This window comes from Rhinopithecus bieti, unplaced genomic scaffold (genome assembly GCF_001698545.2).
Source record: "Rhinopithecus bieti isolate Rb0 unplaced genomic scaffold, ASM169854v2 scaffold_12070, whole genome shotgun sequence".
NCBI lineage: Eukaryota > Metazoa > Chordata > Mammalia > Primates > Cercopithecidae > Rhinopithecus > Rhinopithecus bieti.
This window is the reverse complement of record NW_016807449.1, coordinates 1,801,103-1,816,265: the sequence shown is the minus strand read 5'-3', so window position 1 is coordinate 1,816,265 and position 15,163 is coordinate 1,801,103. Positions and strand designations below refer to the sequence as shown.

At 53.4% G+C, this 15,163-nt stretch overlaps 3 protein-coding genes across 6 annotated transcripts in view; 1 reads left to right on the top strand and 2 right to left on the bottom strand.

Moving 5' to 3' along the window:
• Positions 1-12,063, bottom strand: part of IL4I1 (interleukin 4 induced 1) — a 42,247-nt gene extending 30,184 nt beyond the window's left edge. For 2 of the 3 annotated variants that reach the window (XM_017882120.1, XM_017882125.1), the window contains exons 1-2: positions 10,379-10,403; positions 9,277-9,332 (exon numbers count right to left, since the gene is read on the bottom strand). The gene's annotated coding sequence lies outside the window, so the exon portion shown is untranslated. Of the gene's footprint in view, positions 1-9,276; positions 9,333-10,378; positions 10,404-11,970 lie in introns of those variants that run through there. The other variant, XM_017882122.1, reaches the window with a different exon arrangement.
• Positions 1-12,185, bottom strand: part of NUP62 (nucleoporin 62) — a 22,823-nt gene extending 10,638 nt beyond the window's left edge. The window contains exon 1 of one of the 2 annotated variants that reach the window (XM_017882128.1): positions 11,971-12,185. The gene's annotated coding sequence lies outside the window, so the exon portion shown is untranslated. Of the gene's footprint in view, positions 1-10,378; positions 10,470-11,970 lie in introns of those variants that run through there. The other variant, XM_017882129.1, reaches the window with a different exon arrangement.
• The window catches only part of ATF5 (activating transcription factor 5), a 5,300-nt gene continuing 2,088 nt past the window's right edge, over positions 11,952-15,163 (top strand). Inside the window, exons 1-3 of the mRNA XM_017882031.1 lie at positions 11,952-12,045; positions 13,338-13,634; positions 15,054-15,163. Of these exons, the coding sequence (XP_017737520.1) occupies positions 13,457-13,634; positions 15,054-15,163 (288 nt within the window). The 5' untranslated portion in view covers positions 11,952-12,045; positions 13,338-13,456. The remainder of the gene's footprint in view (positions 12,046-13,337; positions 13,635-15,053) is intronic.

The window sequence follows — 15,163 nt, the reverse complement described above, 5'->3', positions numbered from 1 at the left end:
CGGCCACTGCACTCCAGCCTGGGCGACAGAGCGAGGCTCCGTCTCAAAAAAAAAAAAAAAAAAAAGAAAGTGCACCTAAACCCTGAAGATCAGCTCCAAGTCTGCCCTTCAAGAACTGAAGTCAAGTGACCGACAACTTCTTAAGTGGACTTTAGCCAAGGCAGATGCTCAAGCGGTCCAGGCCAACGAGTGCCTTGGGAGCATGAGGCCATGGGTGGGCTCCAGTGGGTCAGGGTCACGTTTGGAAAGACACACCAAGACTCTGTGTGGGAGGAGTGAGGAGACTGTTGCAGTCACCAGGCAGGAGCTGGCAGTGTGGCCTGGGCTTCCCTGTCCCGCTCTGTTATATAATTACCCTGCCTGGGGTATGGCCAACCCCATTAGTAGAAAACAGAGCAGGCCGGGTGCGGTGGCTCACACCTGTAATCCCAGTACTCTGGGAGGCTGAGGTGGGTGGATTACCTCAGGTCAGGAGTTTGAGACCAGCCAGACCAACACGGTGAAACCCCGTCTCTACTAAAAATACAAAAATTAGCCAAGTGTGGTGGCGCATGCCTGTAATCCCAGCTACTTGAGAGGCTGAGATGGAGGTTGCAGTGAGCCAAGATCGCACCACTGCACTCCAGCCTGGGCAACAAAGCGAGACTCTAAAACAAACACACAAAACAAACAAAAAACCCAGAGCCATGGAGAGGGTCTGCTTTCCTTTATCTTTCTTTTTGGTCTCACTCTGTCATCCAGTGCAGTGGTATAATCATGACTCACTGCAGCCTCAACTTTCTGGGATCAAATGATCCTCCTGCCCTAGCCTCCCATTAGCTGGACTACAGGCATATGCCACCATGCCCAGCTAATTTTTGAATTTTTGTAGAGATGGGGTCTCACTATGTTGCCCAGGCTGGTCTCCAACTCCTAGGCTGAGGCCATCCTCCCACCTCTGCCTCCCAAAGTGCCAGCATTACAGGCATGAGCCATCATGTCCAGCGGGGGTTGCTTTTCTAAGCCAAATCTGTGGCATGGAATTCAGCTCCTCTCTCCCACCCCTGTGCTCACCTCCACCAAAAGGCCACCTCTCCTCCACAGAACCAGGTGTCCCCAACAGCAGGGAGGGAGGAGGGGACAGGGATACCTGTGGGTTTTCAACTGTCCTCTCTCTCCTCCTTAGGCCCACCTGGCATTCTGGTCTCATTTTCCTCCCTGATGCCTTTCAACCTACAGGCATAACCGGCTTGCATGAAGGACCTGTGTGGAGACAAAGGAACTGGGCATGTGTAGCTGTGTGTCTGTCAGCTCCGCAAGGGGAGAAGCTGTGATGGACCAGGTTGTCTTTTCCCCAGGCTGTCACTGGAACTTTTACTGCATGTTCAGATGTTTAATGTTTCAAGGCCTAAATGTTCCTGTGTGCTCACTACCCAGGAGGCCGCACCACCCTGCCACAACCCAGTGACATTGGTGAGTACTTAAAAAAGTAAAAACTAGGCCGGGTACAGTGACTCATACCTGTAATCCCAGCACTTTGGGAGGCCGGGGAGCGGGGCGTGGAGGGGCGGATCACCTGAGGTGGGGAGTTTGAGACCAGCCTGACCAACATGAAGAAACCCCATCTCTGCTAAAAAAAAAATTACAAAATTAGCTAGGTGTGGTGGTGCATGCCTGTAATCCCAGCTACTCAGGAGGCTGAGGTGGGAGAATCGCTTGAACCTGGGAGGCGGAGGTTGCAGTGAGCCGAGATCGCAACACTGCACTCCAGCCTGGGCAACAAGAGTAAAACTCGGTCTCAAAAAACAAAAAACAAACACATTCATTTTGTGAATAGGGAGTATGTTCACATTGTTCTAGCTCAAAAGGTACAAAAGGGAATACTGTGGCCTGTCTTCCCTGAGTCCCACAGCCGCCCAGCCCTGCTCCCTGGAGACAGGCTGCTACTGCAAGTCTTTGCAGCTACTTGCTGTGCATTTAAGCAAAAACGTGGTTTGTACTATCCCCACCTGCATCCAAAAGGCAGCCTGCTAGATGCACTGTTCTCTACTGTTCTTCATGTATCTTAGAAATCATTTTAAGCAGGTTTATTCTCCTCACCCGGGTAGATGAAGAAACCAAGGCCCTCAGAGGGGGCCGACTTGCCCAGGGTACCAAAATCCTGCCTCTGCCACTTGCTACACAGGACGGCCTCAAGGTAGTAGCTAAATGATTCCTGGATTCACTGGTTCTCAACCTTCTCTCCTTCTTTCCCTTGAAGTCACTTCACAGCTAATTAGCAATTACTTTCTCCTTTCCACTCCCCAGGCCCAGAAGCTACCAAAGGAGCTCAGGTGGTGCGACCAACAGCAATTTTCCCCACAGGAAAAATGAATGAGCTAAGACAACCCCAGGAAAGTCAGGAAACAGCCAGAGAGAAACTTTAACGAAGATTCTAGAACCACCGCTCTTAATATGAAATAATAGGACTGGGAGAGATGTGAGGAATACTCCGGTGCCAAGGCTTCTTCCTTTTTGGCCAAGAACTTTTCTTTCTTTCCCTTATATTGAAAGATTTTTTTTCCCTCTACCTAACTGCATTAAATTTTTTTTTTTTTTCTAAGACAGGGTCTCACTCTGTCTCCCAGGCTGAATGAAGTGCGGTGGTGCAATCACAGCCCACAGCCTCGACCTCCCGGGCTCCAGTGGGCCTCCCACCTCAGCCTCCCTAACAGTTGGGATTACAGGTGTGTGCCACCACACTGGCTTTTTTTTTTTTTTCTGAGACGAATCTCGCTCTGTCACCAGGATGGAGTGCAGTGGCATGATCTCAGCTCATGCAACCTCCGCCTCCCGGGTTCAAGTTATTCTCCTGCCTCAGCCTCCCAAGTAGCTGGGATTACAGGCACATGCCAGCACACCCAGCTAACTTTTGTATTTTTAGTAGAGACAGGGTTTCACCATGTTGGCCAGGATGGTCTCAATCTCTTGACTTCGAGATCCGCCCACCTCGGTCTCCCAAAGTGCTGGGATGACAGGCGTGAGCCACCATGCCCGGCCCAGGAGTTTCTTTTTAGGGTGATGAAAATGTTCTAAACTTGTGGTGATGGCTGCACAACTCTGTCAGTGTACTAAAGCCACTAAGTTGGACACTTTGATAAACACATGTGGATTATACAGTATCTCAATAAAGCCACTCAACCAAACAACCAGGCGGTGCTGGGAAGGGGCTGAGAGGCCAGTGAGGCTGTGGAGGCACATAGACATCAGGCTCAGAGCTGACTTTATGCCGAGGGCAATGGCTTGGGCAGAGTTTCTAAGGGCAGGTCCATGCCCTCCTTGGGGCGGCCGGTAATGCTGGTTGAGAACAGGCTGGGGAAGAGCCTAGAGCTGAAACGCTCTGGTCGGTGGTGCAGGCACAGGACACCAAGGCCTGGAGAGGGACTGAGGCATGAGGGCTGAGGGACTCTGAGAGCAGCGGACAGGCGTGTGTGGCGGGGGAGGAACGGCGCACACCTGTGCCCCCTCCGCAGGCCCTCTTCTCGTCAACATCAGCTTCCCCAGGGACAGACAGTGATGTTGGTGGGGGAAGGAGGGAAGAGCCCAGGCCGGGCTGTGGTGGAACCGGTTGCTATGGAGGTTTCTCTGGGAACCAGGTGAAGGCAGCCAGAGGATGGGGGCAGCGTGGCTTTCATTTTGAGAACTGGAACCAAATACAGCACCTTCCCATCTTGGCGGCCATCTCCATACCCATATTTCATGGCATTTCTCATGCACGGGGCCGTTTCCAGGGCTTCACCTGTTCTCACTCACTCAACTTTCCCCGGCAATGTGGTGGGGGGAAATTATCATGGTTCCCACTTATAAATGAGCAAACTGGAAAAAGTGAGAGGACTGAAACCACCTGCATGAGTCCCACAGCCAGTAAGGGCTGGCCCAGGCGTCTGGCCCCACAGCTGGGCTCCCAACCACGCCGAGCCTCGCTCCCCACCGCCACCACCAGCACCATCCCCTGCCTCATCCAGTCCCCCTTCCCATTCTCCAGAGCCTTCCTGGGCCATCTCCATGACCTTCCAGACCAGCCTGGGCTTCACTCTCAAATCCAATTCAGGATGATCCGCCCACCCCAGCTGCAGATGAGGGCCTGAAACTCCTGCAGGGAAGAAGGGCGTCCGCTGCTCACCAACCCCCATCCACTCCTGCTCTGTGGTAGATCAGGAAGAGGGCAAAGGAGTCTGCATCAAACTGGGCGAAGGCCTGGCGCTCTGATGGCCGCTGACCTCAAAACTCTCTATGGGGGGTACCCCCGTGCCCGCTGAGGGGGCACCTAGGGAGCCTAGGGGGTCCCGTGAGGCCCTCCCACTGTGGCTCCCCACCTCCGCCTCTCTCGCTGCAGCTCCTACCATGACCATCCATCCTATGAGTGCTGGCTGGGCTCAAGCCTGGGTACTCTCCTCCATGCCCTAGCGACCCTGTAGGAATCACACGTCCTGGACCAACCGAATGCAGGAGCAGGCTCCTCTGGACGCAGCGGTGGCGGCTCAGCCTTCCATCTTGGCGGGATGAGCGCATTTGCTGCGAGAAAGCAGCCCTGACAGCAGGGCCCTAGTGCTCTCTTGCTGCACAAACTTTCCAGAACACCAGCCCCAGGCCAGGCCACCACGACCACAAGGGACCGAGACGAGGAGCCCACTCCTGAATCACGCCTCAACACAGACAGCACCATGTCCAAACCACAGAAACGACCAAACACCCCCCTGGCTCAGAGTTGCTGGCTGTTTCTCACTTAACCCCGGCACCGGCTCCCTTTGCTTCTCCGGGCTGTAGGTCAAATAGATCCACATCATGGGCTTGCCCCTGACAGCCCAACTCCTAAAGTTAGTCCAAACGCCTCCTTATTGAGGTGACCTGCGGGTCCCTGGGGGGGACAGTCTTCCTGCCGCAATGAGTAATGTGCTTCTGCTGGCCTTTGGCTGGGGGCACAGACGGCTGGCTAGGAAGAGTAATAAGACACCAGCCCCGCTTCCAGCAGGCATCCTGACCCTCAGGAAGGATTCTCTAGACCTCCTCCTCTGCTCCCCAGAAACACTGTCCTCCTCTACTTCACATGGGACAGGGCTGTGTTGGAACAAGGCCCTGCTCTGTCTCACTGCTTGTAAAGTCCAGCACAGAGGGGTCTAGCCCCAGTCCTCGGAGACTCTTAGAATGAGGGCTGGGTTCCTTTTGCTCTCTGCTACGGGCAGAGGATGACAGCTGTGGGGAGGGAAGTCACAGAGGGCCAGCGGCCCGAGTCTCGTCCACACTTGTGGTTTGCCGGGGTTTTCCAGGTTTTTCTGAATTACTTGCCTACCTTTAAAACTTGGATGTCACAGAAAAAAAAAATCTGGATTTCTAGCTTCTCCTGTGAAACCAGCAGCTCAGCACCAGCAGCGAGCGCTGCCGGAGTTGCTGCGGCCCCGGTGCCTTTCAGGCGCCCAGGAGCTTCTGGGGGCCACCCCTCCCTCTGGGCCTGACACGGGCCCAAGGTGGTCAGCACTTTACCAGTCCAGGCCTCTTCCCCTGTCAACCCCCTGCCCCTCCACACTGCCCCGAGGTAGTTCTACAATTGTGCCCATTTTACTGATGAGGTGACCACAGGTTGGGGAGTGCAGTGTCTTGTCCAAGGCCACTAAGCGGTAAGTGATGGCATCCTGGGCTCTAGGACACTGGTGTCAGCTGTTATGTTTGCTGTGTCCTTTTTTTTTGCGTAAGAGCTGTGACTGCTTCTGCTGAAGGGACAAGAGTGGCGCCAAGGGAGGGAAGGGGCTCTGGAGGACTGTGGGCCACGTGGCAGCCTGTGCTGTCTCCCAGCCCCCACGTCATCCTCTCCCCAACTGAGCTGGCCTTGGCCTACCTGCCCTTGTTTGCCAGGACGCCCACCTTCAACCCCGGCAGCCCTGGCCTGCGTGACCCAGTTACCCTCCCTGGCTCCTCTCAGGGACCTCAGTATCACATTCGCTGGCCTCTGTGCTGAGCAACTCATTAGAAAATGTATTGATGCCTACAGAAATAGCAACACAGGGTGGGGGGTTGTAGGGAACAATTCTGGGAATGAGGAGGGCCCTGACTTTGCCCTCGAAGCGTTCAGGGGAGCAGTCACGTAGGCAGACATCTGTGCAAGGCGGATCTGAAAGCAGAAGCAGGCATGGCGGGAACAGAGAATCATGCACAGACCTGGGCTCCAACAGGCGCTGGTTTCACCGACATCATCTCCACAGCGCTCCCGCACGGGAACCGAGCAGAAACTATCACTCACAGGGCACTTCCCGTAGGCTAGGCCCCACTCTAAGTATTTTACACACAGTTACACATTTAATCCTCAAAACTACCGGCTGCAATGGACCATCTCACCCCCATTTTATGGAGGGGAAACTGAGTCACAGAGAGGCTGCCACTTGCTGAGGGTCACAGAACTGGTGGAGTTGGGGTGTGAACCCAGCAGGCTGGCTCCAGGGCCCATGCTCTGACCCACATTGCAGAAGGCAGCAGAGGTTCAGGCAGATGAGGGCCCTGTCTGCACTCCAGTCTACAACTGAGTGCTGGGCTCAGGACCAGAACCCAGGTCTGTCTAATGCAAAACTCAGAGCCTTTTTCATCATGCCAGGGCCACCTTGATTGGGAAAGCACTGAGAGGTCGCGGCAATAGCAGGGTGATGGCATGGTGCAGGCGAGAATCAATAGCGTTTGGCAGTCGTGAGCAGCAGCAGGCCTGAGGTGAGGGTCGGGGCTTGGAGGCCTCCCAGAGGCTCCACCATGGGCCTTGGGGCCCTGGAAGCTGTGTAGCATGGTGGAGGCTGAGGTCCCATCTAACTGGCAGCATGATTTTCACAACCCCCTTACCTCTCGGGACCTCAGTCTTGTCTCCTGCTGACAAGCCTCTGTGACCTGAGGGCCCTTCTTGGCACTGAGTCCCAGATTCTCAGGGTCCTACATGGGTGGCTGATCTCTCTCCCTCTCCACGCCCCCCCTACTCTTGCTGTGCTAGAGTTCTCCCTTATCCAAGGCTCTGCTAACCAGGAGCGGTTGCCAGGTGTGCTGGGGTCCCCAGAGAATCCCCCAATTCCCCCTCCCCGTCAAACAGCCAGGGCTGATGCAATCTGCCTGCAACCACCGCCTCACTCCCCAAGCCAGGCCCCTCCGCATGGAAAAAGAGTCCCCAGTAGCCCCACCTTTGCTTGAAGCCCCAGCTCAGGAGTTGAAGGGGAGCTCCAGGCTGGGGGAGGCCAGGACGTGAGTCCTGAAGGGGCCATAAGCCTGGGTTAGCAATGTGCACATGGGGGGACTCAGGGTTCGAAGATCTGGGGAGTAGGGTCACAGGCAACCACCGATGACCCACAGTGAACTAGAACAGGCTGGGAGGGGCTGGAGAGTTCAGGGTGCCAATTGGCACCCACTCAGCCTGAGTCCAGCTGCTTAGTCTGGCTGGGCTGAAGCGGGTGGGACCCAATAGCTAGAGAGAGACAGCAAAAGGGTTGAGATGGGGGTGGGGGTGGGGAGGGGAAGCAGAGTCCCTGCCCAGACACCTCTGCAGCCAGCATAAACCGCACGTAGCCAGCAATTCAATTCTCCCACTGACCAAGTTATTAAAAATTACCCAGGCTGGGCCATGCCTGGTGGTTCACGCCTGTAATCCCAGCACTTTGGGAGGCTGAGGCGGGCAAATCATCTGAGGTCGGGAGTTTGAGACCAGCTTGACCAACATGAAGAAACCCCGTCTCTACTAAAAATATAAAATTAGCCACGTGTGGTGACTGTAATCCTAGCTACTCGGGAGGCTGAGGCAGGAAAATCTCTTGAACCCAGGAGGCAGAGGTTGCGGTGAGCCAAGATGGCACCATTACACTCCAGCCTGGGCAACAAGAGCGAACTCTGTCTCAAAAAAACAAAAAAAACCTAAAAAACACAACACAACAAAACAAAAACAAACAAAAAAACCCAGGCCAGGCACAGTGGCTCAGGCTTGTAATGCTAACACTTTGGAAGAGTGAGGCAGGAGGATCACTTGAGCTCAGGAACCAGGAATTCAAGACCAGCCCAGGCAACACAGTGAGACCCCGCCCCCATCTCTACTTAAAAAAATAAAAATAAACTATCCTACCTGGCCATCCTCTCAATATCCTGCAATACCAGTCTAAGTATGAGACAAAAATAAATGGAAGCACATTCCATAAAATACCCAACCAGCATTTTTCCAAACGGTCAGGGTCACGAATGACAAGGAAAGTGTAAAGCCAGTCACTAGCCAGAGAAGGCTGTGAAGCCATGATGCCTAAATATGACGTGGCATCCTGAAGGACCAGAAAGGACATTAAGGAACAACTACCAAAATCAGAATCAAGTGTGGTCAGCGTCAAGAATGGCATCTGGTCAATGGTAACATACTGATGTTGCCTTGGTTGTGACAAATGCAGCAAAGTAATGTAAGATGTTAATGGGAAAAACCAAGTGAGGGGCATACAGAAATTCTCCCTGTTATCTTTGCAACTTTTCTGTCGAGTCAATCTAAAATTATTCCAAAATAAAAAATTTTATTTAGGCTGGGCGCAGTGGCTCACACCTGTAATCCCAGGCGTGGGATTTTTTGGGAGGCTGAGGCGGGCAGATCACGAGGTCAGGAGTTCGAGACCAGCCTGACCAACATGGAGAAACCCCATCTCTACTAAAAATACAAAAACTAGCCGGGCGTGGTGATGGGCGCCTGTAGTCCCAGCTACTTGGGAGCCTGAGGCAGGAGAATGGCTCGAACCTGGGAGGCGGTGGTTGCAGTGAGCTGAGATGGCGCCAGTGCAATCCAGCCTGGGCAACAAAGCGAGACTCTGTCTCAAAATAAACAAACAAACAAAACAAACCAAAAAAACCCCAAAAAAACAGGTAGGTCTTGCTTAAGGCCGGGTGTGGTGGCTCACGCCTGTAAATCCCAGCACTTTGGGAGGCTGAGGAAGGGGAGGGAGTCACCTGAAGTCAGGAGTTCAAGACCAGCTTGACCAAATTGGCAAAACCCCGTCTCTACTAAAAATACAAAAATTAGCGGGCGGGGTGACGGGCGCCTGTAATCCCAGCTACTTGGGAGGCTGAAGCAGAATTGCTTGAATCCAGAAAGCGGAGGTTGTAATGAGCCGAGATCATACCACTGTACTCCAGCCTGAGCGACACAGCAAGACTCTGTCTCAAAACCAAACCAAACCAAACCAAACCCAGTTCCCATGTATAATCTAGGTCTTCTTAGGAGAAGATTCTGCCGGTGGGGGGCTGGGGTAGGGGACATCTGTGCGTCCTTACCATTGGCAGTCTGTCCAACAGTCTACCCTTAATTCCATCTGCTTTTGCTCAAAAACCTATACGGAGAAGTGGAAGGAAGTTGGACTTACTGCACAGCAATGGAATGAGAACACATCCACCTTAATTATAGCAGTAACAATAACCACTTTTATGCAGCACCTACTGTGTCCCAGGCACTAGTCTAACTGCTCGACGTGGATTAACTCATTTAATCCTCGTAACAGCCCTATGAGGTAGGCACTTTTTTTTTTTTTTTTGAGACAGGGTCTCACTCTGTCACCCAGGCTGGAGTGTGGTGGCACAATCTCTGCTTACTGCAACCTCCGCCCCACCCTAGGGTTCAAGTGATCCTCCTGCCTTAGCCTCACAAGTAGCTGGGACCACAGGCACAAACCACACCCAGCTATTTTTTTGTACTTTCGGTAGAGACGGGGTTTCACCATGTTGCCCAGGCTGGTCTCGAATTCCTGAGCTCAAGCAATCTGCCCACTTCAGCCTCCCAGGGTGGTGGGATTACAGGCGTGAGCCACCATGCCTGGCCCAGAGGCAGGTATTCTTAACGCCACCTTGTACCACAGGGGAAACTGAGGCACAGGGAAGGGAAATGGCTAGGGTCACACAGCTAATAAGAGGGGTGCAGTCAGGTTTTGAACTCATAAATCTGGCTCCAGAGTCTATGCCAGGGATGTATAAAATTTGGCTTCCTGGGGCCACGTCGCAAGAACTGTCTTAGGCCACACATAAAATAACACTAATGATAGGTGATGAGCTCGGAAAAAAAAAAAAAAAAAAAAAAACTCGCAAAAAATTCGCATGGTTTAGGAAAGTTTACGAATTTGTATTAGGCTGCATTCAAAGCTATTCTGGGCCACATGCGGGTCCACGGATGGGACAAGCTCAGTTTATGCTCTTAGCTGCTACTCTGTATACTGTCTCAGTGATAACACAACCCCTACAGGCTCAAGGAAATATAGGGCAGGTGCTCAAAAACTGGCAAAGTGGACAATAAGTGCTCTAAGGGAAGGTGGTCAGATCCCAAGAAGGACTTCCTGCCCACAACAGGTAAGGGAGGAGAAAGAAGCTTGTGTAAAACGCTCAATACCAGGATTCCTCCACCTTCTCTGGACCTTGATTCAGTCTCCTAACTGCCACACAAGGGACGAAGGTTGAACTCCAGCGGGGATGTCCTGACGTGGATAGGACAAGCTGGGTTTCTGCAAGAGAGAAAAGACCGACATCCACCTCGGCTGGTGGAGGGCCCTGTGCATGAGAAGGGGCAAGATGGCTACCCTCTTGGAGATCTTCCATTTTTGGCAGGGTTGGGAGATAGTTCCTATCCAGTGGAAGCTAAGGACTGTCTGAAAGGAAGCCAAGGGCAAGGGATGGAGAAAAGGACGCAGCTGGGGCCTCGATGTCTGAATTCCTGCCAGGGGATGGGACCTGGGCACCCATCATTTGGAACGGAAGATGAGGATGGTCTGAAACAGACACTTCAGAGGAATGAGGGAGACAGAAGAACGACAGCAAGAGTTGGACAGTCCAACGTCTGCGGCCCTTGCAAGGGGGAAGGAAGAAGTGAGACTGGGCCCCAATAAAATATGTTGAGGCCGAGCGCGGTGGCTCACGCCTGTAAGCCCAGCACTTTGGGAGGCCGAGGCGGGCCGATCACGAAGTCAGGAATTCGAGACCATCCTGGCTAACAAGGTGAAACCCCGTCTCTACTAAAAATACAAAAAATTAGCTGGGCGTGGTGGCGGCCGCCTGTAATCCTAGCTACTCGGGAGGCTGAGGCAGGAGAATGGCGTGAACTCGGCCGAGTTTGCAGTGAGCCGAGATGGCGCCACTACACTCCAGCCTGGGCCACAGAGACGGAGAGACTTCATCTCACCTAAAAAAAAAAAAAATTGAACAGGAAAGTATGAGTTGAACTCTGTGCATAAGGCTTGCCAGACACCGTCTTATTTGAGTTTCATAAACCCACCAGGAGAGCTGATTTTTCTTTTATTACAGATAGGGAAATGAAATAAGAGAACTTAAGCTATTTGCCCGAGGCCATCCTGGCAGGTCTGTGGGAGAGTGCTGTGACTCACGCTGGACTCTAATTCACGAGGGTTTCTCGGGGTCAGCAGTTGGGGGATGAAAACATGAAAAGTGTGGCTGGCAGGAAATTCTGCAAGCAGGGAAGGGGAAACAGAGATTAAATGATGCAGGTCTCCGGGAAAAGAATGAGGCTGGATCCACAAAATCACAGGAGGAAGCAGGCCCAGACCTCAGAGGCAGAAAGAGAAAGAAACCAGAGCTTAGAGTCAGGAGGAGGAAACCAGAACCTGGAGCCACGAGGAGAGGGCCGGATCCCCGGCTCAGAGAGAGGAGGCCGGATCCCCGGTTCAAAAGGGAGGAGGGGCCTGGACCCTAGAACTGGGAAGGAAGAGGTCGGATCCCCCGATCCCCAGGAGGAGGTGACCGGGTTGCCTCCCAGCTGGGGCCCCGCGAGGGCGGGGCGCGGAAGGATCCGGGCGGGCCGTGCTGCGCCACCAAGGGTATATCTGTCCCCAGTCCCCGGGGCCGCCTCATTCCCCGTCCTCAGATCACGGTCTCTTCTAACTACAGCGTTCTCTGCCTCCGCCTGCGTAGCCCCAGCCATGGCTCTGTAGCCTCTACCCTTTTGTGCCCCCAGCCCGTCTCCGCGCTCACCACGCCTGCGCTCTCCGCTCCCACCTTCTTTCTTCAGCCGAGGCCGCCGCCGCCTCTCCTTGCTGCAGCCATGGAGTGAGTAACCGCTTACCTCTCCCTCTCCCTCTCCAACCGCCTTTCCCGCCCTTTCGCAGCTCGTGGCCCTCTTTAGGGAGCCCTGGGGGGAGGGGAGCTGCGAGCGGGGAATCACGGTCGCGCAGGCGCAGAAGAGGTACGGTGGGCCGAAGGCGGGCGGTTGCGCATGCGCACTGGGCCCGCGGCCCATTGGGAGAGTTCTAGAGACTCGATGTTTGTCAGCAGCCGTGTGGCTGCGCCTGCGCACTCCAAGGGAGGGTGTGGTCTTTCTAAACGATTCTGTGCGTGCTTGGTTGTTCCTGCACAGTAGCCTACCAGTGCCCCGTAATGAATGAGCGGCGGGCCCTGAGTGTCCGCACATGCGCACTGATCCCCAAGAAGGCGGAGGTGTAGAGCAATTGGACAGCTCGGGAGACGTAGCATGCGCTTTGGCCCTCGGCGCATAGCCGCGTGTGGACGGCTGGCATTCGGGTAGCCGTTCTCTGCCTGCCCCCTCTACCCACTTCCACCCTCCGTGCTCCACGTTGCTCTGGCTCACAGCCCAACTTCTTTTTAAACCAAGCGCCTGCTGAGGCTGGGACTGGCTTAGATTGACAGGGGAGAAGGCGGGGCTTAGAGGTAGCCCTCTAAGTGGGTGGGGCTAGAACCACTGTCGTCACGATGGGTGGGATTTCGCGAGCCCATTGTGGGAAGGGGCGGGGCTAAGCCAACCTTTAGCTAAGGGGTGGGGCCTCTGGGGAATCGGAGAGGGGCGGAGCTAAATAATGAGGGGCGGGGCCTGGAGGGGCAGTGGCAAAGCGAGGAGTGGGATTTGAGTGGATAACATTGCTGAAGGGCTGGGGCCTGGGGCAGTTCCCCTGGGCACTGGTTTGGGATGGAAGCTAGGAAGGCAGTGGGGCCAAAAGGAAATATTTTAGGGCAAGGGGCGTGGCTGGAAGAAAATGTCCCTGGAATTGAGTTTTTCCATGAAGCGGAATATTCTGAGGTGGATGGGAGGGGCCTAAGGTAATTCCCCTGGGAGACTCTTAGGTTTCTGTATTGGGGGAAAGGGTGGGGCATCGGTCCTACCTTAGGGCCTAAAGAAATTCCCTTGGGAGTGGGTGGGGCTCAGATTTGGGTAAAGAAAGGGCAAATTTAGAATTCGGAGAGGCTGAGGCTTAGTTATAAACTGTGGTTGGAAGCGGGAGGGAAGAGCCCTGTGGACGTGCCTGGGGGTGTGGCTTGGCTTCCCCATGATTTTGGCCGTGGTTGAGGCTTTCCTGACCCCACCCACTCTTGTCTCACACGTGTAGGTCTTCCACTTTCACCTTGGTGCCTGTCTTCGTCCACCTGAGCATCCTCCAGAGCCTGGTCCCAGCTGCTGGTGCAGCCGCTCCTGTTGCCATCAGTGCCCTGCACCTGTGCTACAGCCATGTCACTCCTGGCGACCCTGGGGCTGGAGCTGGACAGGACCCTGCTCCCAGCTAGTGGGCTGGGATGGCTCGTAGACTATGGGAAACTCCCCCTGGCCCCTGCCCCCGTGGCTCCCTATGAGGTCCTTGGGGGAGCCCTGGAAGGCGGGCTTCCAGTGGGGGGAGAGCCCCTGGCAGGTAAGGGCAGGTGGAAGGTGGAGCGGGGGAGTGGAGGGCAGGGGAAGATGGGGGAGGAAGAACTCATCCAGGTATTCATTAAATGTTGAGTGCCTGCAATGTGCCAGGCACTGTTTTAGGTGCTGAGGATACAGCTGGGAACAAGAACATGGTCTGTGCCCTCCAGCGGCTCACACTGTGGAGAGTAGACCAGAGGCAAATTAAATGAGAGTGTATTGGAATAAGTCAGAAACACCTAGCAGCTGAGCTACAAAATGACAAAGGGGACCTAATTCAGAGTAGGTAGCCAGAAAACCTTCTCCAAGTAGGTAACATGTTGACTGAGGCATAAAGAATGGGAAGGAAGCCAGGCATAGAGGTCTGTAATCCCAGCACTGTGGGAGGCCGAGGAGGGAGAATTGCTTTAGTCCAGGAGTTCAGGACCTGTGCAACATAGCAAGACCTCATATCTATAGGAAAAAAGAAAAAAAAATTAGCCAGGCATGGTGGCGCACGCTTGTAGTCCCAGCTACTTGGGAGCCTGAGGTGGGAGGATTGCTTGAGCCTGGGAGGCCTAGGCTGCAGTGAGCTGAGATGATGCCACTGCACTGCAGCCTGGGCAACAGAGTGAAACCTTATCCCTTAAAATAAAAAAATAAAAAAAAAAGGAAAGGAATGAGCCAGGAAAACACCCAAGGGAAGAGCATTTTAGTTGGAGGGAACTGCATACGCAGAAGCCCTCAGGAGGCAGGAATCATTTCATTCATTACTGTATCCCAAATGCTTGGCACATAGTGGGTTTTTAGTAATTAATGAGTAAAGATGAAACAAGGTGTGTGTATCAATGTGTGTAATGTGATCTGGTTTGCCTTTTAAGAACAGAGTAAATAGAGACACCAGAGATACAGAGTACTCAGTAAAGGAGATGTTGGAATGGTTGAAGAAATGCTTGATTGACTGTTGGTTGAGTCACTGGTTGGTTGGCTGGTTCTGTCTTTTTTTATTTCTTTTTTTATTTTTTAATTTTTTTTCCCCCTGGACCCTCTTATAGGTTAAGACTGATTCTCTCATTGGCTAATTTGTTGGTTTTTGGTCAACTGGTTCATTGGTTGATTAATGGGTTGATTGATTGGTTGACTGGTTTATTTGGTTAGTTGGCTGATTCCCTGATTGGTTGGTTGACTAGTTCATTGGTTGGTTGGTTGGTTGATTTGTCGGTTGGTTGAGTGGTTTGTTAGTTGGTTGATGGTTGGTTGGTTGACTGGTTTATTGGTTTCTTCACTGGTTTATTGGTTTGTTGACTGGTTTGATGATTCACTGGTTAGTTGTTTTACTGAATGAATGGGACAGATGCGCCTGAATGAGACATGAGTGAGCACCCAACTAGGCAGAAGACCAGCAACTCAGGAAATTTTGTGTCCCTCCCCACTTTAATCCCAGGTGATGGCTTCTCTGACTGGATGACTGAGAGAGTTGATTTCACAGCTCTCCTCCCTCTGGAGCCCCCTTTCCCCCCAGGCACCCTCCCCCAACCCCAACCTTCCCCAACC